The sequence below is a fragment of the Sorex araneus genome, chromosome 2, assembly GCF_027595985.1.
Source record: "Sorex araneus isolate mSorAra2 chromosome 2, mSorAra2.pri, whole genome shotgun sequence".
Lineage (NCBI taxonomy): Eukaryota > Metazoa > Chordata > Mammalia > Eulipotyphla > Soricidae > Sorex > Sorex araneus.
The window spans coordinates 224,845,235-224,872,608 of record NC_073303.1 but is presented as its reverse complement, the minus strand read 5'-3'; the positions used below and the strand labels follow the sequence as shown (position 1 = coordinate 224,872,608).

Here is a 27,374-nt window from a genome sequence, read left to right as displayed (position 1 = left end):
TGTTCTAATGAAATGTGAAGTGTTTACGGAGACAGTGATGGAGGGAAGTGGAGGTTCTGGCAAAGGGATGGTGTTGGAGTACTGTAGGCGCAGACCCCTAGCATCATGGACAGTATTGCAAATCATGACACCTGAAAGGAAGAAAGGGAACGAAGAAAAAGAGGGTGTAGAGTGTTTCAAGGTCAATGTTGCTTCTCCCTTTGCCCAGTTGGGGTACGTGTGCCCCAAGACAGTACACACACACACACACACACACACACACACACACACACGTCAGGCATGTGTGACTTCTCCTCTGCCACCACCCTTCCCGGGTTAGACAGGACCACGAAGGAAGGCAGAAGAGACTCCGAGAATTTCAAATGCAGTTTATTGCAGCAACACAAGGGAATGAAGAGTTTAAGACGTCTCCACAAAAGACGATTTGCTTACACCTTATGTACAAAACCCAAAGCAGCTCAGAACTGCCTGCAAGAGAAGGGAGGTTACAGGCGCTGTTGGGACTAGAGGTCTCTGTGGGGGCGAACCCTCGGGTCCCAGCAGCCCCCCTCGGCTGGCTTCAGGTGCTGTGGGATGTGATAGCATGACCTGTGACTGCTCATCTACGTCTTGGGCAAAGCGCAGAGCAGGGTCCTAGCGGGGGAACTGAGATAGAGAAGCTTCTTTGGAAAGTGAGGCACAAAGGAAAGGACGGGGAGCTGGGGACAACCATCTAACTACACATAGCATTTGGTTTTTTTTTTTCCCCCACCCAGGCTGGAGCAGTGGAGGCTAGTCTTGCCCTGCGTGCGTGGGTAGGTGATGGAGTGGCCGGGAGGTTCTATCTGGGCCCTCGGGAATAGCTGGTGGACACAAACTTCACGCTGGAGCTGCCACTGGTGGTCTTGCTGCCCCCAGAGCCAGATCCTCGGCCGCCAGAGGAGCCAAAGCTGCCCCCAGAGCTGCCGCCGCCGGAACCCCGGCCGCCCCCTGAGCTGCTGCCGCCGCCGCCGCCGCCGCCGCCGGAGCCGCCTCTGCCGCCGCCGCTGCCGCCGCCGGAGCCGTAGCTGCCGCCGCCGCCGCTGCCGCCGGTGCGGTACCCGCCGCCGCCGCCGCCGCCCGAGCCGTAGCTGCCGCCGCCGCCGCCCGAGCTGTAGCTGCCGCCGCCGCCGCTGCGGCCGCCGCTGATGCTGCTGTGGCTAGTGCTCACCGCTGCAAGGGGTCACGCAGTTAGTTCCCTTCCGCCCTGCTGGGTACCTCCCCCGCCAAGCCGCCCGGGCCCCCTGAGACCCCCGGGTACTTACACACGCTCACGTTGGGGGTGCACTCTCCCGACATCCTGGAGGGGAGAGAAGAGTGAATCCTCTGCCTTCCCCGCCCTCTAAGCCCTCTCCCCAACTCTGCACTGAGAGACCTCACCCAGGCCTTTTTTTCTCTCCTTTCTATCCCTCTTTCTTTTTCTTGGGAAATTTGATTGGGAAATCTGATTTCATAAAATCAGACCCGAGGTTTGCTGCCAAGCTGAAGTTATAAGGCACCCTTGGGAGCAGATGACACCTGAGCTAGTCCCATGAGCAGTGAGCTCCATCTCAGCACCTCATGGAGATATCAGCCATCTCCCTATCCTCCTGCCTTCCCAGGACAAGCTAAACTCCAGGCAGCTTGCAGGGAAAGGAGCCCTCACTGCCCCCATCTGCCCTCAGGGGCACTAACTCACCGGATTTCCTCTCCTTCCAAGAGGGTCCTGTAGGTGGCGATCTCCATATCCAGGGACAGCTTGGTGCTCATCAGCTCCTGGTAGTCGCGCAGCAGCCGGGCCAGGTCCTCCTTGGCCTGGTGCAGGGCATCCTCCAGCTCATTCAGTTTACCCTGAGCATCTTTCAGGGCATTCTCACCTCGCTGCTCCGCATCACTGATGGACTGTTGCAGCCCAGAGATCTGCAAAAGGAGAATCCAGCACGTTACTCTCTCCTTTCGACTAACCCATCCTGACCTTTTCACCCCAACACAATCCCTCCTCCACCCACTGGGCCAGGAGTCTGGGTACAGAGAACCAGAACTCATACATCATCTCATGCAGCTACCTCCAGAGAACATGTCACTGTGTCCTCTTCCTGTCAAGCCCCTCAAGGTGATTCTTTTTAATTTTATTTATTTATTTATATTTACTTTTTACTTTTTTTGCTTTTAAGGTCACACCTGGCGTTGCACAGGGGTTACTCCTGGCTCATACACTCAGAAAATTACTCCTGGCGGTGCTCAGGGGACCATATGGGATGTTGGAAATTGAACCGGGTTGGCTGCATGAAAGGCAAACGCCCTACCCACTGTGCTATCGCTCCAGTCCTCAAGGTGATTCTTGAGCCTTAGTCCTACAAACTTGACATTCTTCTAACTGCCTAGCCCCCAAATTTCCTGGCTACCTATATTTCACTCCTAAAACTCACTAAGGTCCTGACCTAGGTCACTCATGGCCATGTCATCTCTTTCTCTACTGGATCTTTTTCATGAGTTTCTCTAGCATTGCAAGAGAGCTGAATTCTGGAAATGGGCGTAGCCATCAAGGGAAACTGAGAGAACAACAGAACCTTGGTGTGGAGAGGAAGAGTCGACACAAAGAATGCTTTCCAGTTAGTAAGGACTGCCCCTATAAGTGGGGAGCAAAGAGAAAAAGCAATACCTGCTTCTTGACACTCTCGATTTCAGCTCTGATTCTCTGGGCCACCCGATTCAGCTCAGAAATCTCCATCTTTGTGGTTTTCAAATTGTCCCCATGTTTGTCAGCAGTAATCTGGAGCTCTTCATACTAAATAAGGTGGAGCAAGTCATTTGATGTACTTAGTGCATCAGGCCTTAGGCACACACACTGAAGAGAACACAAAATAGCAAGACGAACTTTCCCCCCTCACCTTGGTCTGGTACAGGGCTTCTGCCTCAACTTTGCTTCTCTGTGCGATCTCTTCATACTGACTCTTGACCTCAGCAATGATGCTGTCCAGGTCCAGGGACCGATTGTTGTCCATGGACAGGATGACATTAGTTTCACTGATATTAGTCTGCATCTGAGACAGCTCCTGTAAGACATAATAGTTCGGGAACCTTTTAATGTTCAAAGAAACCAGAAACAGTTTAGGCAGGGAGGGGGCCAGGAGCTGGAAGATACACCAGTTTCTCTGGGCATAAAGGGATTCAGGCTTAAGTTTTTCTCCATTTGGGAAAATTCAGTAGAAACTGGAGGACTTACCATTTGGTAGAGTGTTGTGAGAAACTCGATTTCCTGCTGAAGGTTGTCAACTTTGGCCTGAAGGTCTACCTTTGTCATATAAGCAGAATCCACATCCTAGAAGAACACAAGCAAAATAATTCCTAGTTTCCCCGGGGCAGACCCCAGTCATCATCATGAGAGAATTTTGCTTGAATAGGCAGAAGAGATTGGAGGAATCTACTCCAACGTTCTCTACTCCTGGGGGACCACAGTGCCTGCAGGGCCATCCACTTCTGGTTATCTATGGGCCTGGCTTCTGTTTCCCAACTGGGGACGCTCTTTTGTGGATTTCCAAAGTGGGCTCTAATCTATGGAATTTTCTCACCTTCTTGATGGTCACAAATTCATTCTCTGCATTTGTCCGCTTGTTGATCTCCTCCTCATACCTACAGGGAAATCAGAAGTGATTAGGGGAACCAGAGAACTGGGAAGGCCTTCAGTTTGTAGACTAAAGCCAGCATCATCTATCCCTGATTTCCTCTGACTAGACAGAGACACCATCAGTATCCCCTTCCCGGGTATCTGTTCAAGCAAAAATCAAGACTTGTCTAGTCATATTCCCTTACTTGTTCCTGTAATCCTCCACCATATCTTGCATGTTCTTCAGCTCGGAATCCATCCGAGACTGGTCGCTCTTCAGCTGGTCCACCTTCTTTCTCAGCATGCTGATGTATGACTCAAAGCAGGGTTCTAAGCTCTGGGTCTTAGTGGAGGTATCCACCTGCTGCAGCAGCTCCCATTTGGTCTGCAGCACCTGGTTCTGCTGTTCCAGGAACCGCACCTGAGAACACAAGACCCCATCATTACCCACTGCTGCAAAAACAGGATCTATGTTCCTTGCAAACCAAGGGCTGATGCACTTCAAGACTGGGTCTTATTAGATAAAGAGCTTCAATTCCTGATTTTCCAGCCATGACAAAGATTGTTAAGCTAGTATCATCTTCATAACAAAGCTCTGTTCAGAGAAGATTGTGTTTCCCTGAGAACAAGTATAACCCTGTTTCAGTGTAACCTTAGAAGGGAGTAGCTCAAAGAAATAAATAACAAAGAGAAATAGCATGGAGAAACAACATAGAGAAGTGACCATCTCAATTACACTGTGAGAGAGATATGTGATACTTAAGCAATTCATCTTCCCATAGAATTTTAGGTACATTGCCATAAACCTTGGTTTGTGTTTTCTGAGCATATCACAGCTGATGGACATGTTGGGAAAATCCAAATTGAATTTCATTTTTATCATGGTTAAATATTGAGTTGATAGGATTAATAATCAAGCACAAGTAAAAATGGACCCAATGGACCCAAAAGTTTGTATAATTTCTAGAAGAGAAACTTCAAAACCTAAGTGTATCAAATTATTCTCACCCTGACCCAACATCACCATAAAATTCCTAGGAGTAGAATCACCCCCCTGACAGCAACCCATGTGAGATTGACTTGCTAGACACAGTCTGTGCTGTGCCCTAGAACACTCAATTTCCACTCAGCTCCCTTTCAGTGCTTAGCAAGACCTTCCCAGGATTCTCATTTCCACTCTAGAAGGTTGAGTTAGACCCATTTCTGGGACCATCACTCAACAGATGTGAGTCCCTCTTCAGCTCAAGAGCTGAATTTAAAAACCAAACCCCTTCAAGGTGATATTGAATGGACCCGCATTTGTATAAGCTGAAACTCCTTTGCCCAAGAATTTAGCCATTATTAGCATCATTCAGAAGCCTAATTCTCACATATCTCTAGAAGGCAGTTCCACAAAAAAAGTCCTTTAAATCATGCAAACCCAAGACCTTGAGGTTCCAAACCCAAGACCTTGAGGTTCCAACATAAACATATCCTGGTTGTGCCAGTGTCAAAAGCACCGTGTAAAGCTCTCCCCCAAACAGATACGCACCTTGTCAATGAAGGAGGCAAACTGGTTGTTGAGTGTCTTGATTTGCTCCCTTTCTTGAGACTTGACTTTTTGGATCTCAGGGTCAATCTCCACGTTGAGGGGTTGCAGAAGGCTCTGGTTGATGGTGACTTCTTGGATGCCACCAGGAGGGCACACTGGCCCAAATCCACCCCCAAAACCACCACCTCCAAAACCACCTCCACCGAAGCCACCTCCACCAAAACCACCTCCACTGCCAAAACCACCACCACCAAAACCTCCCCCACTGCGAAAACCACCTCCAATGCCACCACCGCCAAAGCTACCTCCCCCAAAGCCACCATGGCCACCTCCTCTGGCCACACTCATGGAGATGCTTTTACTGCCACCGAGACTAACAAGACTCCGGCTTCCAAAACCACCGCCGCCACCACCACCACCGCATCCTCCACCTAACATCCTCCCACCACCTCCTCCTCCACTACGGCGCATCGTGCAGCTGGTGGTCCGGCGCTGGTGGCTGACGGCTCCGGCAGAGCCAGAGCTGAAGCCCCCTCCTCCACATCGGTAACTGGACCTAGAGCTAAATTGTCGACTCATGTTGACTTGGAGAAAGCAAGAGCTAAGAGGAGACAGGAAAGGAGCTTCACACTCCTCTGTCTCTAGCTCAGAGACTTCTCCTTATATACAGGGAGTACCACTGGGCTTGGTCCTCGAGTCAGCGGGATGTGGTGCCTCTCAAGGGTTTGGCTTGCCTGCAGCCATACAAGATTTTTACGAGCCTCAACAATACGGATAAACACTACACACCTAGCTCCCAGGATGGCTCTCAAAAATGCAGCGCATGCAAGATCACTGGTGTGGTAATCATCTTATCAGACAAGATCTCTCTTCAAGTACTTGCGACTTTGGGAAAAATAAGACCCCACATCTGCCACCTGGTGCTTCTTGGTAAGATTTCATCACCTCCTTTCACAAAGTTCCTACATTCCCTTCCAGCCTTGCCCTTTAAGCATCGAGGTGCACTCTCTTTTTGGGTTTGGCAAGGATAGTTGCCCATGCTCGAATCCTAGCATGGGCAACTTAGCTTGAATCTCTGCCCCACTTCTGAGAGCTGCCTTCCAGATCCCAGAGCACACCAAGGGATGTCGCAGATTGAGGCTTGAAGAGTTGAACACATGAAAGAAGTTATTTCTTATGAAATGCAAACTTTATAAATGCATGAATATTTAAAGAGAAGCTACCATCAAGCTGGATGGATGGACAGACACGAGCACTGGAAGGACCCAAAGAGAAAGATGGAATATTTTCTAAGTCTTCCCTCATTCCTTTGCTCAAAGAAAGGCCAGGGCGGGAGACAGAAACACCAGCCCCAGCAGACAGGTGCAAACAGGAGTTGCAGGGAGATGGGCAGATAGAAATGAGTCCACACATTTAGCTCGGCAAAGGGAGGAGAGAGGCTTGACAGGTAGCTCAAGCTTCACAGTAGATTCCGTGGAAAGAAGCGTGTAAACTTATTTGAAAGGGAGGGTGATGCTGGGGTCTAGAAAGCCTGGTCGACACGTGGCCATTATTTCTAGACAATAATAATACTCTTAACTCCCGCCAACATGTATCAAAAACTAACCGTGTGCCAAGCACTGGTTTTCCATGTATTCATCTCTGCATTTTCACTCTTTTGAGATGCATGCTATTATTCTACCCATTTTTAAAATGAGGAAACAGATATTAAATAGCCTGGCCACATTCGCATAGCTGGGAATTTGGGATTTGAACCAAATGTGCCGAGTTAGAGTGTCCCAAGATCCCTTGCATGAGGGGTACCAGCACAGCAGCTGAATTTGAGATGTGCCACTCATTGCCTGCAAGTCAGGCAGCACAGGAAGCTCTGATCATCCCTTTGAATCCTTGGCCCCATGCACACTCAAGCGCTGTGGAAAAGTTTCTCCTGTTTCCTCTGAAGAGGGGAGGTTGGACACTCAGAGTTTAAGCATAAGAACGCTCAGCATGCATTATGGCAGGGCAGGAGACCCCAGCGGCCTTCCTGGAGAGACTCTTTGGGTCCATCTGAACAGAGAGCCGAGGCTCTGAGATCTAAGAATCTCCTGAGTTCCACACAGACTTCCATTCTGAGCCTTCTCAGAGCCTGACAGACTGTTTTCATCGAATGTGAACCCGGAGATTCCGTGAGGAGAGCCAAGCTGGCTGGCTCTGGGCAGCTCTGAGGGGTCAGCCATGCACCTTATCGAAAGTCTCTACCATGGAAGACAAGATTTTTGAGAGAAGGGGGAGCTGGGGACACCACCCAGCCAAACTTCCTGGGATCCTGACTGGGACAGCTGAGGGCTAGCCTTCACCAGCCCTCTCCCTCACCACTGAGCCCGCTCTTCCTCTCCTACTTCCTTCCCTACACCCATATCCAGAGAGAACTCCCCTCATCTCTCTACAGCTCCCCTCTCCCCCACCCCATGATATTGCTGTGAGGACTCTGTCCCCAGACTCATGTCCTCGGGCTGCCACACCAGGTATCTCTGGAAGAATGAGTAATCTAGATCTTATTCCTGACTCGGAACAATGGGAGCTGGGATGGTCTGAGTGCTAATGACGGTTGCCTAATCAACCCTGACAGGCCTTCAAAATGCCTTTAGTTCAGCACCCTCCCTCGTGAAACCGATCGCTCTGCGCAATTGATTCCTTCTAGCACTTTGGAGGGGCGGGGATGTGTACATGCATGCGTGTACCCATTCTCTCACCCCTCCAGCCCACAGCAGACATCTGCAATGAGCCCTGCCTCCATCCCCCAAGATGCCGACACAGAGAAAAACCTAAGCCGGGGCCCACCAAACAATCCATAGTCAGTTCACAGAGCATCTCCCATGAGAAGGGAGAGACACCAGAAGCAGAAGGAAAACCAAAAAATCACCCCACCTTCTATGGGCCACCCCACTAAGAATACCCATGAGTTCTAACCACTCAGGAACTCTTGAAATAAGGCTTTAGAAGGGGCTTCAATTCATTTTATGAGACAGAAAACAGATGATTGGTCTCTAGAGATTTGAGGTGACCCATCTAGGAAACATTTTGGGTTTCACTGTCAGTAGTCTTCCTTGTGAGGTTGACAAGTATGTAGAGAATTATAGACTCTGGCCCCTTGCTTTTCTCTCAACCTGAAAGACCACACTCTTCAGCATGCCTGTCAAAGAAGTGAGAAGGTCTGGCCCCAGGAAGACAAAGTTGTCCAAGTAATAACTGGGAATCGATCCCCTAAAGTCCAACCTGAGCTCCCATCTCACTCCCCTGTCCACTTCTAAGGTGGCCTAATGAGGCCAGGAAGCACCATGCAGCTGGCAGAGAGAGCCCCATTACTCCTGAGGACAGTGTGGGTGGGATAGAGGAGTGGGGTGAGATAGAAAACAAGTAGGGGTGCAAGCTGCACCCTGGATCCTAGCTGATACCTGCGCTCTGCGTTTCTAGAACAAAGACTCCCTGGAGGAAGAAAGAGGCGCTAAATTCGAGGGCGCTGACTCTGTACTCAGAACTACATCTCATTTAAACATCACAGAAATGCCGCATGGTGGAGATACTGGTTTGTTATCTTCTAAGGAGGTAACTTGGGTTCATCAAGGTTTAATATGTGCTCACGTTTCCCTGCTGGTGCTTGACAAGCCAAGTTGGCCAAATTCCCAGGACAAGCCCACCTTCAGCTCTCGTCCCCTGTCCCACCATCCACCACTTTCCTGCTCGCCCTCTCCAATCCCTTCTACCTGCTTCTTCCCCAAACTATAACCCCTCCTCACACCTTCACCTGTCTCCCTCCCCAGCTTCCCAGTCCCTCCTACACCTCTCCTCTGGAAGCCATTCCAGTTGTCTCAGAAACCCATTCACTCTCCTTCCATAGTCCAGTCCTGGGGCACCTGAGAGCTCAGTTCCTGAGAATTCCAGAATGGAATTGGGTTTGGGCCCAAAATGCCATGGAAGCAAATGAGAACATCACTTCTGCTCTGCCAAGCAGGGAACAGGCCCACTCCTCCAGGGAGGGTTCCTGGATTAACACCACTCAGTTGTTCCATTGGTTTCCTTTTCCCAGCCTGGTTGCTGACAGATCCAATTACATACTGATTGATTGATTCATTTTCATGTGTGTGTGGGGTGGGGTGAGGGAAGGAAGACAGGAATATATTTGCTGGCCCTTCAATTACACTATAAGCCTTTTGAAAATAAGATTAAGTCCTCCTTGACTTTGGGTGCCCTCCCACCACCCCATTTTCCCTATACCACCCCCCCTCCACCAGCCCCCTATTCCTAAGGGATACTCCCATGCCTGCCGGGCAGCAGGGATCCAGGATACCAGGCCCTCCATCCTAGCAATCCACACCTCCCCCCAACCTGATCTTGAGAGATGGGCGTCCCGGGCTGGCTGTGGCCACGGGCAGGGGCAGGTGTGGTGAGAGCTTTTCAGGGATGGGATTGGAAAAAAAAAGTTGCGAGAGACGTGCAGTGACAAGCCACCAAGCCCCAAGGGACTCCACCAGGGACGTGGGAGAAGGAACTTCAGGGGAGTGGGGGAAGCTGGAGGCTGGGAGGGGTGAAGGGGAGGACAGACAATGGGGAGGCGCAGCAAGATGTTGAAAGCTGGCACCCAGCAGGGGAGGGGCCGAGGTTTCTTAGGCAGGAGGCGGTAGTGCAGTGCGAGGGGCCGCCGTGTGCTTGGGACCCGGCGAGGAGACCTCAGAGGCGCTGGCTTCGGGGGCAGCATCCTGCGAGAAAGGGGAGCCAGCGAAGGGTGTGTGAGAGCGGAGGTGCAGGTTGGCTTCCTAGGAGGCTGGGAGACAGCCACATGGGACCATGATGGCACATCTTAGGCTGTGTGACTCTCACGAAGTCAATTACCTCTCTGAGCCTAAACGTCTTCATCTGGAAGATACGAGCTATATCTATGTATAGCACATAGGGAGTGGGAGGGATTCTTTCATCCTGGCTTTAAAAAGAACCTGAAGGAGGAGGAGGATGTGTGTGTGGTGTGTGTGAGTGTGAGTGTGTGTGTGTGTGTGTGTGTCTATTGTTCCTGGGTTGGAATCCGGGGGCTCATGCGTGAAAGAAGGCAAATGCTCCACCACTGAGCCACATCCTAGGCCCCCTGGAAGAGTTTTGGAGCATCTCGGTTTCACAGCAAACAGTGAGAAGCTCTACACGAGGGAATTTACATTCTTGGAATAATGTCACCTCCCAGGAGAAAACTTTTATTTTTTGGGGGGTGGAGGGGGAGGGGGATAACAGGGGGCAGTAGGGAGGGAGGGAACTTAAATGTGTAACAGGGAGATTAGGACAGTGCTTTGAACAGAAGGAACCAGGCCAGCCTTGGAATGACTCTGCAGGGGGCCCCAGAGCCTAGCACCCCAGGACAGGCCCGGGAGCTGCCGGAGAACTGGGAATGACAGAAGTTCAGAAAGGCCAAGACTTTTCAGAAACAATCTCCCCGTTCCCCCCACCCCCACCCCCCGGTCCCTAGCTCCTAGCTCGGCTGGCAAGAGAGCACTGGACAGATCCAAAAGGGGCTGCCACTTTCACAAAATAATGGAGGTTCCCTGGTGCTGGGAGAGGGTCCTCGTTTGAAGACACACCATGGGTCACTGGGCTGACAATCGAGGGCGACGTTCCTGAAAGGCGCTTCCCTGCACAGAGAACTTTCCCAGGTCCAAGGTCAGATGGAGATAGAACTGTGTGAAGCCAGTGATGGCTCATCCCATTCACTCGGCCGGAGATCAAAATCTATGTAGATGAGACACTGGTGAAATTAAATTTAGATTTCCAGCGCCCCACCCTGCCAGTGCCTCTCGGAGGGAGGGGCAGTTGGCCCGGTCCCTGGGAGGCTGCTGCCCTGAGTGCCCGCTCCCTGGTGCCACCCCCCTGCTGATGAGTGACTGGGCCTGCTCTGCTCCTCCTCTGACGGTTTGCCTTGTGGGGAACAGCCTCGTCATCGCAGGGGTGGCTGCCTGCTCCCCGTACAGGGTCTTCCTCCCCTTCTGGGGTCAGTGAGAGCCACATGTGGGTGTCTCTTGCTGTGGGGACCCACGGCTTCTCCTTGACTGATCCCCCCAGCCAAATAGAGTGTTCCCAGGCAGAAAACAGACAGGTGGCCAGGGCTGTGGAGTTGTTTGCTATTTCCATCAAGGAGAGACGTTTGTTCCTGGTGGCACTATCCAAAAGGAGTGCTCTCTGCCCCCCAGGGAGCCTCCCCACTGGCCCCCTGTTTTTCTCTTGCCCCCCATGGCTCAGACCCAGAGTATCGAAGGGCGATACCCACACTCGCTTTGGACTAACTCCTCCCTCTTCAGTTCTGCTGTATCTCCACTCCCATGTTCCCAGGACGCAGCTTCCTTTCAGCTGTCCCCCAGTCCCAGATCATCAAGGCCTCTAGCTGAAAATGCAACGCCCCATTTCTGAGAAGAAGCCCACTTCCTGCCAAGGTCGGGAGAAAACCAGGAGCCCTGGCCATCTGGCCCCTCGTCAGTGGGGATTCTCGACGCACCAGACGTCCGTGCAGGTTCCCAGGGATGAGAAGCTCCTGCCCTCTCTCAGTCCGCTGTTGCCAGAAAGTTTGCATTCCTCGGACGGCCCTGGCTGGGACCCATGGCCTCTCCCTGACTCGCTCCTTCCCTGGCATCCAGCCTGGATGTTCCCAAACAGGAAACAGAGACTCCGATGCCTCTTTTCCCAGGCGCCATCTCAGGAGCTCTTACGGCAGTTGCCATAGGCAGATCCCCCACCTCAGCCTCCTGCCAAATGCTCAGCCAGCCTTGGCATGAGATTTGCTAGTGCCCCACGCAGCCTTCCTGCCTCGGGAGCCGTGGATGTTGCTTCTCTTGAGCCCAATGAACCGTGTTTTCGCCTGTCCGTCCAGATCACCCGCTGAGGCCAACCCCTCTTCCCTAGAGATGTACTTCCAGTCTCTGCAGCTATGTTACACATCCCCCAAAGAAAGGCCTCCTGGGAAGCTGCCCCACATGCTGGGGGAAAGGGCAGTTGGAAGGGAGAAGGAACCACTAAGTAAATGATGGGTAAATGAGGGATTGCCCAGGATGTGTGCTGAAAGTAGATCAAGGACCAAAGACGATGACCTCTTGGTATCTGTATTACAAATCACAATGCCCCAACTTAGAGAGAAAATAAGAAGGATTGTACCCGCCACAGAGGAAGGGAGTGGGGTAAGGGTGGAGGTGGCGGGTGGGACACTGGGAACAATGGTGATGGAAAATGTGCACTGGTGGAGGGATGGGTGCCCGAGCATTGTTGGACTGAAACACAATCATGCACGTTTGTAACTGTATCTCACGGGGATCCAATAAAACTTCTTTAAAAAAATGAGAGAGAGAGAAAGAAAAGAAAGGTCTCCTGGAGCCTGCCAGGACCTTCCAGTGCCCCAGCTCTGGGGGGCGAGAGGGGGGCGCTGGCCCCTGACTGTGCCCCCGCTAGAAGCATCCTCAGAGCCGTCTGAACATGAAGACCCAGCGCAGACCCGCCCTCGCTCTCTTCCTGGTTCCCAGGCCTGAGCGAGAAGAGAACGTAAAGGCTCAGGTGTGTCTGTCGGCTGAACACTGAGATTGTATCCAGCTCCCCTGCCCTCAGGTGGGCTTGAGCTTCAGGTGGAGGCCAGTGCTTCTGCCTGCACACCCTCTCCTTGCTATTGGGCAGCCCTCTGCCCCTCTCTGCCTTGCTCAGCCCAGTCGCCCCCTCCCCGCCCCACCCCGCCCCATACACACACAGGCCAGTTGCAGGGACAGGGGAGAAGCCGCTCAGAGAGTGCAGGGCGTGCCTGGGAACATAGCGTCTTATCAGCCCCAGATGCCATCGGGCTTGAATCAGTCCCACATCCAAATTCCATCTGGGTCCCTTCACAGAACGAGAAAGTAGGTCACACCTTTATTCGACGCCCTTTCATGGGCTTGGAGCTCTGACAGTTGCTGGCTTCATTTGCTCTGTCCTCCACTTTCTACCTGATGTTCCCTCCAGGGGCTCCAAGGGAAGTCACCCCAAGATAGACGGCCCAGCCGCGACCCCTTGGCTCAGCCCCTCCTGCACTCAGCCCTCTCTCACTCCAGCACTCACACACTCAACCCTTTCTCTGTGTCTCTGTCCGACCAGCTCCGGAGCCACACTAGCTCCACTCTGTCCGCCCAGTCCCTCTCCATGGTCCAGATCTCCTGCTTCGAACCAAGTCCCCTCCCCACACTGGCACCTGCCACAGCTCCCTGTGTGCCTGTCCAGGTGGGTGGTCTGCGTCCCTCCCAACCCCAGGCTATCAAGTCACAGGGGCACGCTCTGATTCTCCTCCCTCTGAAACTTCCCCATCCCCAAAACCTCTCACAGGGGGAGGCGGGGAGAGACATGATTGTTCCACATGGCACCCCCTCTCCTGGCTGTGGCTGGTGACAGCTGTGTTGAACAACATCTGGCCAAGGCGTATGTAGTGGCAGCTGAGTGATCAGTCACCGTGAGGATTAGTAAGATTGTGCCTGCAAGGTGTTCTAAGATTATGTATTACTCATGCAATAATATAATAATAATAATAATAAGCACTCAAAATAAGAAACCGGACTCCTGCACATGATTTACTTCAGAGGCCTGTAGAAACAGAAGAAGAAATAATTCACCCCCTGATTAAACAGTTTGAGATCTGAGAACATTTATTGGAGGAACACCAGAAATGACAAGCCCTTCAAGGTACAACCTTCAACCAGGAAATGATGAGGTGGCAGCTCTCCCCAGGGGACAGCACCCGAGCCCCACCCGATGCCCCCCGGAGGAGGGAGAGCGTGGAGCTGAGCTAGAATCAGCCGGCACGTGCAGGAAGCCCCAGGTCTGGAGGCCACGTTGGCTGCCCTCTCCCTGGCCAGCTGATGGCCAGAGCTTCCTCGCCGCCGCCTCTGGCACATCCCTGAGCCCGAAGTCAGACCCAGCACGAAAAGTCCGATTCTCAGGAGGTTCTCGGTGACAGGGAGCAGAGGGGACTGGGCGCTCTGGGAGGAGCCTTAGAACTACATTGCCGGGGCGAGCAGCTTCTGATGTGTTCGGCGACCAAGTTTCTCAAGCCCCAAGTCCGTGCCTCGGACTCCTCGGGCACCTGGCAGAGCACACTGGGTGGAATATGCCCACCTGTTGGCCAACCCCCAGGACAGCCGATGGGGCAGAACTGGGGAGGATCAGGGAAGAGCAGGTGAGATGACCCGTCCTCTGAGACCCCACATGGGGCAAGTAACCCCAGACACAGGGACTCAGGACCAGGACGGATGGGAACTACAGGTGTGTGACGCATCGGCACAGCCTGGCCCCGCCAACTGCGCCCCTGGGGCTCACAGAGCAACACGGCAGGATGGCCCCTGCACAGAGGTGTCCTCCTGGCCACTCCCCGGAGCCTCCCTTTGTGGACGCCCTGAGGGGTGTGGGGTGTTCACCAAGCAGCCAGGTGCAGGAATGGGTGTGAGAGATAACCAGAGTTCCACCACGCCCACTCCCCCCCCCCTTTGGTGGTGCTTTGGGGCGCATTCTCTCCCTGGCTAAGCTGGAACCCCGGGGAGCAGCCCCACGCCCACCCCAAGCCCCAAAGGAGTTGGCCAGTCGCCCAGCTCTGAATGCACACCGTGTCTGCAAAGATGCGGTAACTGTTTGCGGGTGTCCACCTGCTTCCCGGTCGACGGGGGGATATACTGGCAAAGCTGCTGAGACCCATCAGGGGAAATCAGGGGCGGGGGGAGGGGCAACGGGTGGAGGGAACAGGGCAGCGCGTGTGCCAGGCGGACCCGCGGCTCCGCCTCTACTCCAGGATGTGCTTGTGGGAGGTGTTGGTGGACGTTTGGATGATCTGCACGCGGGGGGAGCCGCCCCGGCCCCCGTACTTGCCGCTGCTTTTGCTGCTCGACCCGTAGCCCCCTCCGCTGCCGCCCCGGGAGCCCCCTCCGTAACCGGCCCCGCCGCCGCCGCCGCCCCTGCTCCCGCCGTAGCCACCGCCGCCGCCGCCGCCGCCGCTGTACCCGCTGGAGCCTCGGCCGCCGCCGCCGCCCGAGCCGGAGCCGCTGACCGTCACCTGGCTGCTCTGCACGGCTGGAGGAGACAGGGAACCCGGGGGCGTGTGGATGCTCCCGCACCCACCTTCCCCCGCACCCTTCAACACGCACCAGCTGCATCTGACTTGCAAGCAAAACGCCCTAACTGAACAATATTCCAGCTTCAGCAGTAATCTCGCTGGGGAAAAAACGGGGTCAGGGCCCCTTTGCCTCATTGGTAGACCCTAGGGAGTTCTGAGCCTGTGGGATGATTAGGTGTCATAAAAAATTAAGACAAAAGGGGCACTGAGATCGCCCCGCTTATTTCAGCTCATTTCCCCCAGCCTTGGGAGCTGGGTGTCTCCTGTGTTAGCTTTCATTGCCCACGACGGGGAGTGAGACTAGCTGAGGTCCCTCCCGGGCCCTCCCTCCGCCCAGCCCCGCCAGCAGGCCCTGGGTGCTGCCACTTACAGATGCTCACGTGATTCTGCAGCTCTCCCGACATCCTGCGGAACAAGCAGACGTGTCAGTCAGACCCAAAAGGAGCAGCTGGCCTGAGAACTCTCCCCGATCTTGGGAAGTAGCTCCCATCCCGGGGAATAGCAAGGTCCGAGGGGACCCGTGGGCGACATTTCAGGAAGATCTTTGGCATCCAGGAATCACCCTCTGGTTCATGACTCGGGGGCTGGGATGTCAGGACATCCGGCTTGGAGGCAGGGGAGTGATGCTAAGGGCCAAGCCACGTAGCCCTTGCTCCGGGCCTTGCTGTTTCTGCTCAGCCTGGGCTCCTAGCCGCCCCCCGCCAGGCGCGGCCTTGCCCTCTCTCTCCACAACCCCACAGACGCGGCCCCCAGCGCAGGACCCACCGGCTCTCCTCGCCCTCCAGCAGCTTGCGGTAGGTGGCGATCTCCACGTCCAGGGACAGCTTGACCCCCAGCAGCGCCTGGTAGTCGCGCAGCAGCCGGGCCAGCTCCTCCTTGGACTGCTGCAGGGCGTCCTCCAGGTCCAGCAGCTTCTGCTTGGCGTCCTGGAGGGCCCGCTCGCCTCTCTCCTCCGCATCCGCAATCGCCGAATGCATCTGCTCAATCTGCTCGAGGGAGGGAGAGGAAGCACCGTGGGGGGTGAGTGGCAGGAGCGGGGCACGGTGGGGCGGCGGTGAGTGCGGGCAGCCGGCCCGGGCTCCCGTCCCACCTGCTTCTTGACGTTGCCGATCTCGGCCTGCAGCCTCTGGATCGTGCGGTTGAGCTCTGCGATCTCCATCTTGCTGTTCTTCAGCTCGTCTCCGTGTCTCCCGGCTGTGATCTGGAGCTCCTGGTACTGAGGGTCACAGGTGGCACCACGGTGAGCCACGGGCCCCATGCACCCCTCCTGAGCAGGGCTCTACCCTCCCGGGCCCTCCCCAGGGCTGCTGTGCAGGTTGACGGAGCCCTTCAGTTTTACACACCCACCACCAACACCAGTAGGGACCACCAGTCCCTAAACCAGACCCACACCCAGGCAGACCTACAGCCTGGATCCCTTTCCGTCTCTTCTTTCCCACACCTCCACCTCCACATGATCCCCTGTTTACTCTCACTCAGACCCCCTCACTTTGCTCACCCAAACTTATCCCTACCCTTTTCGAGGATAATTTTCAGGACCCCATTTTCCCAGAGTTTGCCCCGAGTTCACTTCCCTTTTCCCCCAGCCCTGACGTAAGTCAACATGGCCCTGTCCTTTGGAACTCAAAGGCTGTGAGCCTGGGAGGGGGGTCATGGGAATGTTGCTTTCTACGCTTCCTGTTGTTGGCTCCAGGGTCTGGTGTCAAGATCCATGCCGCCCTGAACACTAGTGTACAAGACAGTGGCACAGAGGCCGGGGGGGAGGGGCGGGTAAAGGGGGGGAGGGGGGAGGGGCAGGAACTTGGCCACAAGAAGTCCACCAAGGAGCTGAGCAAGTGCCAGCAATGAAGAATTTACTGACTGGTCTTTGCCCTTTCAACCAGTCTTCACCCCCTGAAGAGATCCTGGTCAACTCAGGCTAAAGTAACCAAAGGATGTTTGACACATGAGTGAAGGAGTATTCTTGCCCAGAAATAGGTGCTTCTGTGAAAAATGGTGCGGAATAGTAGTTAATGTCACAAAAAGGCACCCATACGTGATAAGCAAGAGACAAACAAAAGAAATTGTATTTTTTAAATCTTTAAAGAACAAAAATATCATCATGATTGAGAGTGTGGCTTAGTTAGATAGCACCCCTAAACATAAAATCTGCCACTTTCTAGCCACAAAGTCAATAATCTGACACTCTTGTTTTCTGGACCTATTTAGTCTTCAACTCTCAGGGCTGTTGCAAGGGGCAAATAAATTAATATATACAAATAAAATAATCTACCAGTAATGTATCTAAATATAACACATTATGTAAATAATATAGACTATATGGAATGAACATACAAATTTATGTTTATAAATATAAAAAATTCTATTTATAAGTATGGAACAGAGACATTTCCAATATATGTTCACTGCTAAGAAATGATAGGAAATATTCTGGCCTGCTGTTAATGGAGGTAGTGGGACATGAGTGATCTTTATCAAAGTTTTTCTATACTGAACATGTTTTATTTTAGAATAAGAGAAAGATGCTGCCAGTCCTGGAGGTTGGTTTGGGGGTCCTGGCTGGGAGGGGGCAGTGGTCACCTTGGTCTGGTACAGTGCCTCGGCCTCGTCCTTGCTCCTCTGGGCAATGATCTCATACTGGGTCCTCACGGCGTCGATGATGCTGTCCAGGTCCAGGAAACGGTTGTTGTCCATGGACAGGATGACATTGGTGTCGCTGATGTGAGTCTGCATCTGGGACAATTCCTGTAGGCCAGAGAAAGGGCTAACTTTGTCCCATCTTCTCTCAGGGCCCATTTCCCTCTGCTGTTTCCCCAAGTGACCCTGGAGAAGCCTGGACCAGATGTGAAGATTGAGGGGGCAGTTGCCGGGTCCTGAGAGGCTCCTCCTCTGAGGATGGAGACACCCACCCTAGCCTCTAGGGAGAGGAAGAGCCCTGAATGCAGCCCTAGAGACACGGCCTGAGCTTCTTGCCACCCCTGCTCCCTCCATCCCCTCCTTACTCCAACTTCACCGCCATCTTGAACCCTCTGATGGACAGACTTGCTCCATGAACCCCCCTCGGTTCTCAGGAGCACTAGGAAGGAATCCCACTGAACAGCCACTCACATTCCTTCTTGAGTCTGGCCTCTGCCATTGACTGGCTGGGGGGCTGAGCAAGAAATGAAACTCCCCGGCACCCCGGCTTTCTCATCTATAGGAAGGAGATACTCGGGGTACAGGAAGGCTCCCGCTACACGGCATCTGACCAGAGCAGGTGCTCCTAGGGTAGGCAAGTCAGGTTTTCCCTCCCCCTGCAGTATCCACCCCCTTTAAGGGATCACTGCCCTCTCCTATGCATTGAGACTTCCTGGTACTGATGAAGCGTTCTGGTAGCCTTGTCCCTGTAGGACCCGGATGTCGGCTGCATTTCCCAGAAGGCAGTGGGGCTGCTTTGCCTTCTCCTGCCTCCCTTCCCTGGAACCCCTCTAAGAATCCTGCACAACTGGCCTGAGGGAACGAGCTTCAGACAGAGAAGGGCAGGAAGAAGGGTCCCTGCTAGGGAAGCTGGTTCCAGGACACCCCTTCCCCAACCCAGAAGCTTGGGGTGCTTCGAGGAAGGAGAAGTGGTTCCCAAGAGGGCGGCACTCACCGTATCAAATAAATATTTCAGGAAGTTGACCTCCCCGAACAGCGTGTCCACCTTGGACTGCAGGTCCACCTTGTTCATGTACGCGGCATCCACGTCCTGCACAGCAAGTACAAGCCGGCGCTGATGGCCTGATGCCGTGGGCCCTCGCCAGCACCCTACAAACTTCTTAAGCCCATTTCCTGCCCACAAATGTCCTCACCTTGCTCACGTCGGGGACCTGCACCCCTGGCTTTCCTGGGAGAAATGTGACCTCAGCTCTTCTCTATCAGTCACACGCAGCATTCAGCACCCTCCCCAGATCCCAAGGCTAGATCATAAGCTGCCAGCTGTATCCTCCCAGGACTGGGGAGAAAGTAACTCCAGGGACCCCCAAGATTCCATCCAGAGCCACTTTAGGACCTTCCTCTACAGTGTGAGGAACATCACTTTGGGGTAACACACTTAACAAGCTGGTACCAGGGCACATCATTCGTCTCCATCACAACATCTCATGGGCATTCCCTCCTGCCCCCATCCCCACAGGACAGCCCTGTTCTCACCTTCTTCAGGATGACAAAGTCATTCTCGGTGTTGGTTCTCCGGTTGATTTCATCCTCATACCTGTGGATGAAAGCCCCAGTGAGCCATCAGAACTGCCATTGGCCCTTCCACACTCCTTCCCCTTGGAGTTCCCCTGGATTCTGCTGCTCTGGCTCTGGCTGGCCCCTGTCAGGTCCTGCCACTCTCACTGGCAGCAGCTACAAATAGCTCCCAGTTCTCCAGGTCAACAGAGGGGACAGAGGACCACATCCCAGAGGACACAAAACAACCTCCCCACACCTCCACACCTGCAAAATGATCACACTTGGGCTTGCTTCTTATATATATATATATATATATATATATACATATATATATCACTGAAGACATAAAGGAAAAACCGCTTTGACTAAATTTTGTGAAAGAGAAAGCAAATTCACCCATGGTTCTGTTTCCCCAACACCTTCACTATGAATTTCAACTTGCTGCCTTGACTCTCAGCCCAGCATGGAGAGGGGGCGCCTGCTCAGGGCCTTCCTGCAAGGCCGGAGGAGTTGGTCTGGAGTTAAGCCTGCCCCACTGCCCCTCGCGCTATTGTGAGTTATAATAGCTAGAGCTGGTTGGGTGTAAGTATGTTCAGACACAGTCTGGCAACTAATCCTGCCTCCTTTCATCAGGACCAATGGTCTACCACATGTGGTGCCTGACCTACCTGTCTCAGGAAGCATGTCAGAAAGACAGCCACTCGGGCCCCATTCCCGTCCTACTGCCGTCATCTGATTTGAACGTGCTGATGCATCATGAAATCTGAGAGCCAAGGGTCTATCCCCTCCAACAATTCAACAGGAAGGCACTTCTCAGTCATCCCCTCCCCCATTTTAATATGAAATCCAAAGATTTCGTAAGATAAATTTGCAGGCGGTAGGAGTCTGGGAAAAGCTCACACTAGACTCAAGTTTATCTGAGTCCAATATCCAGGAACCTGCTCAGCCCTTCCCCATGGAACTTGGAGCTGACTAGCAGAGCCTTCCTACCAGGGATGCCAATGCACCATGGCAACCTGCAGGAGCCTTGCAGAGCCTGCCTGGCTGCACCCTTTACACATTTAGCCTCTAAGTAGAGTGTCTCGTGCCATGAACCAGTGCCCGGCCACGACCCGTTGGCCTTGCCCAGAGCCTCACTTGCTCTTGTAGTCCTCCACAACATCCTGCATGTTCTTGACTTCGGAGTTCTGGCGCATCTGCTCCGAGTTCAGGAAGTCCACCTGCTTCCGCAGCTGGCTGATGTAGTTCTCCAGGATGGGTTCCAGGTTGTTGGTGCGGGTGGAGGTATTCACCTGCTGCAGCAGCTCCCACTTGGTTTGGAGCACCTGGTTCTGCTGCTCCAGGAAGCGCACCTGAGAGCAAGAGACCTCCAAGTTCACCCCAAGCTGTGGGGCTGAGAAACTCACCTCCCGGGGGTGGGACTCATGAATCCACAGCATCGCCAGCCCTCAGAGAATCCCCTGGGAGCTTTGCTTGGCCAGGGAGCAGGACGAACAGAAGCCAGTGGGAATTCTCACAGGTGACCCCCTCCAAAAGGTCAACTTGCCTGAAGAGAACAGAAATCTCACCCTAGTTTGAGGGGGCACCGCCCCTCTTGAGTGTCTGTTTCTGGAGCTACTAGCATCACCGTCACAGATCTCTTACTCTCCCCACGGGTACCACACAAGCAAGTGGTAATCTAGAGCGTCTGGGTCCCTGACACACTCACATTGCATTTCTCTTGGTTGCCATGCTTTGTGTGACGGAGGAGAGGAGTAAAAACCAGGAGGGAAGATACCATTTGATTCTGAATATTAAGCTGATTCCTCAGCACATTTGCCTGGGAGTTTCCACCCTTAACCATGTCTCCTCCACCCCTGGTTTTATGTATTTTTTTGGAAGGCTGCCTTCATTGAAATGCTTCCATCACTTGGAACTGTAATGGTAACTGTGATCTATTTGGTAGTGTTGTGCAATGTATTCAGCTTCTCTAAAATGGAGACTGTCGGGGATTGTGGGGGCTTAGGAAATATTCACAAGGACTAGAGAATAGATATCATGCAACATCCTTACCACCTTCGCCCCCCAAAACCCCAAATACAAAGTACAGCCTCCCCTCTCCATCCCTAGCTAACACAGTGATGCCTTTGACCTTGCTCTAGTGTGCATATGGGCCCATACACCTACACACATGCACACACACACATGCATAAACACACATCATGTCACCTGCACAATGCACATACATATTCTCTCCAGAGTCTCTCTGGGAGCTGCATACGGGGCCAAACCCACTGCTTCATGTGATCCAAACAGACTCCCAAAGACACTCCCCTATACTGGGGGCTAAGGAGGCTGCTCCCAACCACCTGATCCTTGAGATGTCCTGGGGACAGGAGTGCCTCTCTACAGAGTGCAAAAAATATTCCTTCTCAGGGTTCCCTGTTTTCCCTTGAGTCACTCTGGTGATTAGGCAACCCATTCTCACAGGTGTGTGTGTTGACAGCGCGCACGGCCGTGAGAAGTTCCCACACCGGCCTGCTTTCACCCTGGCGGCACTCCCAGGAGCAGAGAAAATAATAGCAAACCCAGCGCCCCATGTTGTGAGCAACCCACAGAAAGAAGCCTCTCTCTGGCGTTTTGCCTGGCAAAACTCACTTTCCTAGCAGGGGTAGCTTGAGTGCCCCTGTAGTCTCAGGGGGAACTCTTCACGTCAAGCAGCTCTCGGCTGACTCTGCTTGCCCCGAGATAAGTGCAGCCCCCACCCTGACTCCCTCTTAGAGACTCAGTGATAAACACCATGGTTCTCCCCAGGGCAGACAACCTGCAAAGGCAGAAGCTGGCTCAGGCTGCCCCAGGCCATCTTAATGGGACTTAGACCTAGAAAAATCACTGAAAGCCATTGTGATTTTTCCCAACCCCACACCTCTTCCTCCCCTCAAAAAAAAAAAAAATTCTCCCTCCCAGGTTATATCTCATTAACAGTACCCAAGGAAAACTCAGAGAATTGATGCAAGTCAGCATTGTTCTGAGCTAGATTTCTTACTGGAAAAAGCCCCCCATTTGTTCACTCGGGTTCCCCCACACCTGCTCGTTGCCTTCCGGCCATAGCTGCTTCCTGGTGCCACCAGCAGCTCCCCCAGCCCCCTCAGTGCTCGGCCTGGCTGGAAAATGTGCAGTGGTTTGGGTTACAGCAGGTCCCTCTCTTGCTGGGATAGGAAGCCCATGAAGGAGGCACTAGATCTATTCACCAACAGACATGGGTGCTGAGACCCATGGGTGCTGCACCCAACTCAGAGGCGAGAGCTAGTAAATATCCAAGAAAGGTGGTGTGCAAAGGGATTTTAAACTACCTTCTAGAGTCCATGCTCAGGACATTCATTACCCCAGACCTAAACATGAAAGTCCAGCTCAGTTGAACCATGCCAGGGCAGTATGGTTATGGGGAGCAATGGATCCCTTTTTGTCTGAGGGCTGCTCCCAAGTGTGGTCCTCAACTCCTTTTTCCTCATTCTCTTACTCTGAGGATCTAAGTCTGACCCATGGGAGGTGGAAGGGAGCTGGTTCAGATTTTATTTAATGCCTATTTATTGAGCAGTTATTATCAGCCAGTGCTAGTGTGGGTGCCAGAAATGGGATTTCTAAGCTCCACATATAAAACTCCTGCTTTCTAGGCATTTACCTTGTGCTCATGGAGACAACTTTAAAGACATGAAGCACATCAAATGCCTGTAAGGCAGAGGGGGAAGTTAGCAAGGCTAGTGAACAGGGATGCCAGGCTGGGGTAGCTTCTTCACTCAGGGAGACCAGTGAAGACCCTCCTGTCTATAAGAACCTAATGAAGGTGAGGGAGGAGTCAGACCACTCTTTTCTTCTAGAAGTTACAATCAGACAGGGTGGTCAGTGGAAAGGCCCAGGAGCAGGTGTGGGATAGGGGCAGGAGGATGGAGGGATGCAATGGTTGCTGGGCAACCAGCAGGAAGCAGGCAAGGAGGCAGAGGGCAAGCGCAGATGGTGAGTTCGAACCTAACTAGAAAAATGTCAGTTTGTGAACTCTAGTTTGCTCCTCTCTCTGCCCATGGGATGCTTGACCCTTGAGAGCTGTTCCGTGTAGTGGTAACGGAACCTGCCCTAACCCTCAGAAATGCAATCCCAGGGACACAGCAGCTGTGGGTTAGAGGACCAAACCACGGGTCCTCTCATTCCAGAGGAGACAAGATGTCAATAGAAGATTCCAACAGACAGGTGATGTGGTATGTGTTTAAAGAAGGGCACTAGTTCGATGTTAGAAGAGGCTTTATGCTTTAAGGATGAAAACAGAAGGACCAGATGAGAAAGTGGACCAGAAATCACTTCCATAGACACATGCTCCCTTCCGGCCTGGCTGAGACCCTGCGGGAGAGGGACTCAGTCCTGCTCACCACAGACTGTGTCCTTAGGGAGGGACGGGAAGACACAGCCTCTTGCCCCCGAGCCTCTGCCCATAACCCTGTGTCATAAAACTGAGAGTCTCTGGCCCTCAGTTGCCAGCAAGCCACGGCCCATTCAAGTGTCCTATTCCTTCCTCGGCCTCCCCTTGAACTCCCTCTTGTCCCAGACACTTTGCCACTTTGCCTGCCTCTACTGGGGATGTGTGTGGGGAGAGGAGAAGGTGATAGCCCAGTTCTCATTCCAGGTGATCACAAGTAGCCAGACACAATTTTCTCTGTTGAACTCTGGACCTCAATTCTCTTGGCCATACACGTTGGCTGTCCACAGTGCCCACACCATATTGGAGGGGTCACTCACCCAGCAGAGGGATGATGCTATGGCTACTCTGACTCAGGCCACAGGTCAAGCTCTGTACTCAACTGAGAAAACATTACTGAACATCTGAAAGTTCATCATTGAACTTCCCACCACATCCCTGAAGACAAAGAACTTTCTAGGGATTCTCCAGTGGCCGCCATACTTCACTGTCACTGTCACTGTCATCCTGTTGCTCATTGATTTGCTCAAGCGGGCACCAGTAATGTCTCCATTGTGAGACTTGTTGTTACTGTTTTTGGCATATTGAATATGCCATGGGCAGCTTGCCAGGCTCTGCCATGCAGGCAAGATACTCTCGGTAGCTTGCCGGGCTCTCCAAGAGGGACAGAGGAATCGAACCTGGGTTGGCCATGTGCAAGGCAAACGTCCTATCTACTATGCTATCCCTCCAGCCCATTCAGGTGAGGTATGGTTCAGGCCGGGGCCATCAAGCACAGGCTGGTGCTAAGGACCACGTCCTGGCATTTCCTTTTCCCAGAGGTGTCAGTATGGCCCAGCTTGATGGCCCGGGCCTGACCCACACCTCACCTGAATGGATTCAGGGAACTGGGAGAGGGGTGACTCCCTTTTGATCCTTCCTGGATTGGAACCCTTCGCGGCATGCTGTTCATATTAACCACCATGGATTCCCCTACACTACTTGGTCTGCCTCTCTGGCTTCTTCTCCACTTCTTTCCTCTTTCCTCTCTCATACCATTTCCCCCAGGAATTTTAACCATTTGAAATTTCCTGGCAGCATCAAATATTTTTATGTCCTTGTCCTTCTTGCCTGGAAATCTCTGCTGTGAGGTTTTGTTGGATATTTTCTACCTTTAAGACCCTTGTCAGATTTAGGACCCCTGGACCTGGCAGGCAGAACTCGTCACACCATCCTTTGAGCTATCAACTCAAAGGACGATGTGATGACAATCCCTACTAACATGCTCCCACATACTGTCAAAATCCTTTCCCCTTTAGAGCTGGAGTTTCTAAGGACTTGTGTTCTCGTCACTCTGCAGAACTTGTCACGGTATATGGCATTCAGTAGGTATTTAGTAATATGGGTGGATATAGGGGTGAATGTGGGTATTTCAGAGAATGGCTAGGTAAGCAGATGGCTGGGTAGATGGATATCTGAGTAAATAGGTAGATCAGTGTTTGTATGGATGGATGCGTGGATAGATGGGTGGGTGCACCAGTGGGTAAATAGGTAGCTCAGTATAGGGATAGATGGATGGATGCATACATGCATGTATGCATACATACATGCATGTGTGGGTGAGGCAGCGGGTATATAAGTAGCTCAGTGTAAGGGTGGATGTTGTATGTATGTATGTATGGGTGGGTGGATGGATGCATGGGTAAGTGGGTAGTAATTCAGTGCATGGATGACATGATAGAAGATGGATTGATAATTCAGTAAATGACTGGGTGAGCAGTTGGATAAACAGATGGATGTGAGTGGATTTAAAGCAAATAATGATAATTAGAAGTAAATTTATTAACCCTACATTTTTTGTTGGTTTTCATACCTCTTATCTGCCAGAGGAAAAGAATGAACTGGATCCCCCTCCCAGTAGTCAAAATGGAACCCTAAGTGAGGTCATTGTTTGTTTGGAATCCCAGGGCACGCATCTGGAGGCAGTTGTCAGGACCAAACCGAGGCAGCCCCGTGCTGAGAGGTGGCAGACTCGACCAGACCCTCCGCTTCCCTTGGGGCACTCACCTTGTCAATGAAGGAGGCGAATTTGTTGTTGAGAACCATGATCTGCTCCCGCTCCTGGCTCTTGACCCTCTGAATTTCAGGGTCCACCTCCAGGTGGAGCGGTTGCAAGAGGCTCTGGTTAATAGTCACCTCTTGGATGCCCCCTGGGGGGCAAGAAGGACCAAAGCCCCCGAACCCAAAACTGCTACCTCCAAATCCAGCACCCCGAAAACCACCCCCTCCATAGCCGCCACCTCCAAAGCCGCCACCCCCAAAACCACCGCCCCCAAAGCTCCTGCCTCCCCCGAAGCCCCCTCCCTGCCGGAAACCACTAGCACTTCTCCCCACTAGGCTGATGGAGATACTCTTACTACCGCCCAGGTTGTAGAGGCTCTGAGAGCCGAAGCTCCTGGCATAGCCCCCATAGCCGCCACCACCGCCACCACCACACCGCCCCCGGGCCACGCACACAGACCCCACTGCACGGCTCCCGCCACCAGAGCCCGCAGAAAAGCCAGACCGGTAACCCCGCCTGCTCCTCGAGCTAAACGCAGACTGAGAACTGAACTGGCGGCTCATGGTTGCTGGAGCATCCAGAGAAGCCGAGAAGAGAAACTGGAGAGTGGCAGAGATCAGGGGAGGGAAGGAGCTCTGACTCCTATGGTAAGAGGTTGGCGCGGTCCCTATATATACAGCTTGCTGGGCTGGGCATTCCGGATCCTGGGAGGGGACTACGTTTAGCCTGCCTGCCAGGAGCATCTGTTTAAGATCTCGCATCTAGGAGTTGCAAAAAAGCACACTGTAGACAAACTTCCCCGGCTTGATCGTTTATCATTCATCTCTGGCCATTTAGAGATCGGTGTTCGGTAATCACGGGGCATCGCGCTGCTCAAAACTCCTCTACAGTTTTCCCCAAACATTCACTGAGATCTTCCTAAGAAACGGCACCATCGAGTTGTTTGTTTTGGGGTGTGTCTGGGAGATCTAGGTCAATCTAGCTGCCTTGGAACCGCAGCGTAGAAGAGGGTGGAGACACCTGGTGCCTCAGCACTGCCCTGGTGAGGCAAGGACTCTGACCCCCCCACGCCCACCCCCTGCTCCCCACTCTTATCACCCGTTGGCATATCCCAAGTTTTAATCATGCCAAAACACAGCATTGTGGTCACTGAGTGCAAGTGGCAGCCGGGAGAAATAGCTTGTAGATGCTCTGTAGGCTTCAGGCGTCTCAGAGACAGATCGACGAGGTTCTGGATCTCTGGAGGGCTGCGTGTGAATTCGCAGAGCATTCACTGTGGATAGTGTCTTCTAGCCCCAAAGACTGAACTAGCCTGTTCTCTTTCACTTTGTTCTTCTCTTTTCCTTATTTCCAATCTGTTATAAGCCAATGTCTCCCGTAAACTAGAGTGAAATGGATTACCCTAAAAGGATGATATTTTTTGTGGGGTGGGGTTTA

General features: G+C 52.9%; 2 protein-coding genes across 2 annotated transcripts; both read right to left on the bottom strand.

Annotated features, from left to right (window-relative positions):
* Positions 1-363: 363 nt before the first annotated feature.
* On the bottom strand, positions 364-5,714 carry KRT1 (keratin 1). The gene is made up of 9 exons (XM_055127253.1): positions 5,136-5,714; positions 3,811-4,025; positions 3,570-3,630; positions 3,224-3,319; positions 2,889-3,053; positions 2,660-2,785; positions 1,697-1,917; positions 1,284-1,318; positions 364-1,191 (listed from the first exon to the last, which is right to left on the bottom strand). Exons 1-9 carry the CDS (start codon positions 5,712-5,714, stop codon positions 821-823), a joined length of 1,869 nt encoding a protein of 622 aa, XP_054983228.1. The 3' UTR covers positions 364-820.
* A 9,060-nt stretch (positions 5,715-14,774) lies between these two features.
* KRT77 (keratin 77) lies at positions 14,775-26,500 on the bottom strand. The gene is made up of 9 exons (XM_055127412.1): positions 25,943-26,500; positions 20,587-20,801; positions 19,426-19,486; positions 18,887-18,982; positions 17,836-18,000; positions 16,346-16,471; positions 16,021-16,241; positions 15,626-15,660; positions 14,775-15,212 (listed from the first exon to the last, which is right to left on the bottom strand). Exons 1-9 carry the CDS (start codon positions 26,498-26,500, stop codon positions 14,926-14,928), a joined length of 1,764 nt encoding a protein of 587 aa, XP_054983387.1. The 3' UTR covers positions 14,775-14,925.
* Positions 26,501-27,374: the final 874 nt, after the last annotated feature.

What these genes read in the sequence shown, in the direction of transcription:
- KRT1 (XM_055127253.1), bottom strand. Translation starts at nt 5,714, where the DNA reads ATGAGTCGACAATTTAGCTCTAGGTCCAGTTACCGATGTGGAGGAGGG. An exon ending in GTGGAGGATTACAGGAACAA is followed by an intron (nt 3,631 to 3,810) that starts GTAAGGGAATAT and finishes ATTTCCCTGTAG; the next exon opens with GTATGAGGAGGAGATCAACA. An exon ending in TCGAGAGTGTCAAGAAGCAG is followed by an intron (nt 1,918 to 2,659) that starts GTATTGCTTTTT and finishes CTCCTTTTGCAG; the next exon opens with ATCTCTGGGCTGCAACAGTC.
- KRT77 (XM_055127412.1), bottom strand. Translation starts at nt 26,500, where the DNA reads ATGAGCCGCCAGTTCAGTTCTCAGTCTGCGTTTAGCTCGAGGAGCAGG. An exon ending in TGAAATATTTATTTGATACG is followed by an intron (nt 18,001 to 18,886) that starts GTGAGTGCCGCC and finishes TCTGGCCTACAG; the next exon opens with GAATTGTCCCAGATGCAGAC. An exon ending in TCGGCAACGTCAAGAAGCAG is followed by an intron (nt 16,242 to 16,345) that starts GTGGGACGGGAG and finishes TCCCTCGAGCAG; the next exon opens with ATTGAGCAGATGCATTCGGC.